Below are 3,500 nucleotides of genomic sequence, written 5' to 3' on the forward strand. Positions count from 1 at the left end.
TATATATGTATATATATGTATACACTTCAGCCTTAAGTGGTAAAAAAATTAAAAGCAACTTATATGCCCATCACTGTTGGAAGTGTTAAATAAATTACATTGTATTCATTATATAGACTACTATATGTACCTGCTAAAAAGAATGAAGTTGATGTATAGATACAGATATAGAAGGTCACCAAGGTTAAATAACAAAAGCAAGTTCAAAATAATATCTAGAATGATACCATTTATATTTTAAAAAGAAACAATTCAAACTATATGTGATTATATATAATCATATATAATGCACACACAGAGATACACATAGATAGAAAAGGTGTAAAGCAGTGCTGAGAAAACTTTCTGTGATGAAGGAAATATTATACATTTGCACCATCTAGTACAGTAGGCACTAGCCTCATATGGCTATTGAAATCTTAAAATGTGGCCAGTGTGACCAAGCAACTGAATTTTAAGTTTTATTTAATTTTAAATAGCACATGTGGCTAATACCTACCATATTAGATAGTGTAGGTCTGGAAGAATATGTACCAGTGAATGGTGTTTATATCTAGTAAAGGTTGAAGTTATATGCCTGTTAACAGGAGACTTTTGCTATTGTTATATTTTACAATAAGTATGTACTTACATAATACTTGTATAATTTTCAAAACTAATTAAAAGAAATTTTTAAAAAGGAAAAAGGAGTTCAGGATATTGTCTTAAAAAAGTACTTGGCTTAGGGCAGTGCCTGTGGCTCAATGGGTAAGGCACTGGCCCCATATACCGAGAGTGGTGGGTTTAAACCCAGCCCCGGCCAAACTACAGCAGAAAAATAGCCAGGTATACTGCCAGGTGTCTGTGGTCCCAGCTACCCGGGAGGCTGAGGCAAGAGAATCGCCTAAGCCCAGGAGTTGGAAATTGCTATGAGCTATATGACACCACAGCACTCTACAGAGGGCAACAAAGTGAGACTCTGTCTCTATAAAAAAAAAGTAAATAAATAAAGTACTTGGCTTGGCAGCACCCATAGCACAGTGGTTACAGTGCCAACCACATGCACCAAGGGTGGCGGGTTTGAATGCAGCCTGGACCAGCTAAACATCATTGACAACCACAACAAAAAAATAGCCAGGCATTGTGGCAGGCACCTGTAGTCCCAGCTACTTGGGAGGCTGAGGCAAGAGAATCACTTGGGCCCAAAAGAGTTTGGGGTTACTGTGAGCTGTGATGCCACAGTCCTCTACCCAGGGCAACATAGTGAGGCTCTGTCTCAAAAAGAACTCTTGTCTCTGAGTTGACGTCAGATTTAAGCCCTTGTTTCACTCTTAACCTTCATTCTAACTTTAGCTTCACATTTGACAAGAGAGATGATGGGGCGGTGCCTGTGGCTCAAAGGAGTAGGGCGCCAGCCCCAAATACCAGAGGTGGTGGGCTCAAACCCAGCCCTGGCCAAAAACTGCAAAAAAGAAAAAAGAAAAGAAAATTGTGAACATTTAAAAAAAAGAGAGAGATGATAATGGTACAGTTGGTGGGAGTGTTGATTGAAAAGTTACATAAATTCAGTTGGAACCATGCCTAATAGCCAGGAAAGAAAAAAACAAAACCATTTGGATTTCCTGTTGACTTAACAATTATTACTACTCTTAATGCAATAATTTATCCAACATCAAAAATAGATTGTGAAGTACTAACTATTAAGCAATTAGAGAATCTTAAATCACTACTGAAAATAGCGGCTTTCTAGCTCGTTGGGAGTGGGCAAGTACATAGGTCATTATGAAAGTTTTGAGATATGCAAAAATCAAGAAATATAAAATTTGCAAGACAGAAACAAATGAAGCCCTCCCAGCAACACCCATAAGCCAAGGAAGTTGAAACTCACACAGGTGAATCAGAAAGGATGCTGTCAAACATGTATGAGGACAGTCTCTTTCAATCATAGAGAAAATTCAAGATGGGTTTCTGTGATCTCTGAGACTAGATTGGCTGGCCCCGTCCTCATCCAGATACTGTCACAATCTGTCACAGAGCAGTGTCTCTCTGTTTCTTTCTCTCTGTCCCTGTTTCCCTCTCTCTCCCCTCTCTCTCTCCTGAGGGTGGCGGGTTCAACCTGTCCCTGGCCAGCTAAAACAGCAATGAGAATGCCCAGCTATTTTTTTGTTACAGTTGTCAATGATGTTTAGCTGGCCCAGGCCACCCTTGGTGCAAGTGGTCAGCACCGTAACCACTGTGCTATGGGCACTCCCAAGCCAAGTACTTTTCTACAACAATATCCCTCTTCCTCCCAAAACCCCTGCTAGAAATAATCTTTGGTGTATATCTGCTCATAGGAGAGCTTTTCTGTCTAAGAGACTAGACTTATAGTAAGTATTGAAAGTATTCTGAATTCTTTCTTGGGCTTGGATGAGTTTATTCTCTGGTGCCAAACTAGAATAATAGAGCTGATGATTGAGAGAATTCATAAAGATAAAAATGGTTTGGTATAGTTTTGTAGAAGAGAAGTATTTCCGTTTACAGAAGATTTGCAAATAGGATGAATTTTAATCAGTAATGGAATGTTTTAAAAGATTTTGATTTTATAAATGTTGAAGTAAAACAAATAATCATCTGTATTAATTGTTTGGGGGAATTATATTCTCTAGGATTTCGAGCAGTCAAATTTACTTTGCACACCAGAGATCTGCTAAGCACAGTATTATATATTCTCAACTCCTGCAGTTTATCTATTGAACATATCCAAAGCTTGAATACTAATGTGCATTCCCAGCCACTCAAAGAAGCTAAAAGGATGTCTGACAGGCCCATTAAATGGGATAAGTCTTACTACTCTTTTACTGGATTCAAGGACCCTGAAGAAGACCTTGAACAAGTCTCAAGAATGGAAACAACCCTAACGTATGTAAAAGTTTTTATTTACCTAAACTGTTATTTGTAGTTTATGTTTAAAATTAAAGCCTAATTGTCTAGGAAAATTAATCTCATTAATGTACTTAATTCAATAACCATTATGAAAAAGACATTTTATGTTTCTTACTTAAGCCTATTAGAATACTTCCAATTGTATTTAATATTTTGGTCTCTTGATACCTAACACATATAGGAGATTGTATTAAGTTTTAAAACTTCTATTCACCTTACCCCTGGTGTATGGAGAAAGGCTATCCTAAAACTATAAAAATATTTTACACTTCTTCACATATTAGGCATTTCTGAGCAAGAGTTCAGTAGTAATGTATTATAGTATAATAATCCATAAATAAAATACATGGAGATATTATAAAATATTATCTAGAATAGTTTGAGAAAAAATTATCTTTTAAAACCATGTATATAGGTTTGGCGCCTGTGGCTCAAGTGGCTAAGGCGCCAGCCACATACACCTAAGGTGGTGGGTTCAAATCCAGCCCGGGCCCACCAAACAATAATGACGGCTGCAACCAAAAAATAGCCAGGCAGGCACCTGTGGTCCCAGCTACTTGGGAGCCTGAGGCAGGAGACTCACTTGAGCCCAGGAG

At 37.8% G+C, this 3,500-nt stretch overlaps 1 protein-coding gene across 1 annotated transcript in view; it reads left to right on the top strand.

The window, feature by feature from the left end:
* Window positions 1–3,500, top strand: part of TCAIM (T cell activation inhibitor, mitochondrial) — a 55,466-nt gene that overhangs the window by 14,678 nt on the left and 37,288 nt on the right. Inside the window, exon 4 of the mRNA XM_012808062.2 lies at window positions 2,628–2,880. Within this exon, the coding sequence (XP_012663516.2) occupies window positions 2,628–2,880 (253 nt within the window). The remainder of the gene's footprint in view (window positions 1–2,627; window positions 2,881–3,500) is intronic.

This window comes from Otolemur garnettii, unplaced genomic scaffold (assembly GCF_000181295.1).
Source record: "Otolemur garnettii isolate 467f Iridium unplaced genomic scaffold, OtoGar3 scaffold00082, whole genome shotgun sequence".
Lineage (NCBI taxonomy): Eukaryota > Metazoa > Chordata > Mammalia > Primates > Galagidae > Otolemur > Otolemur garnettii.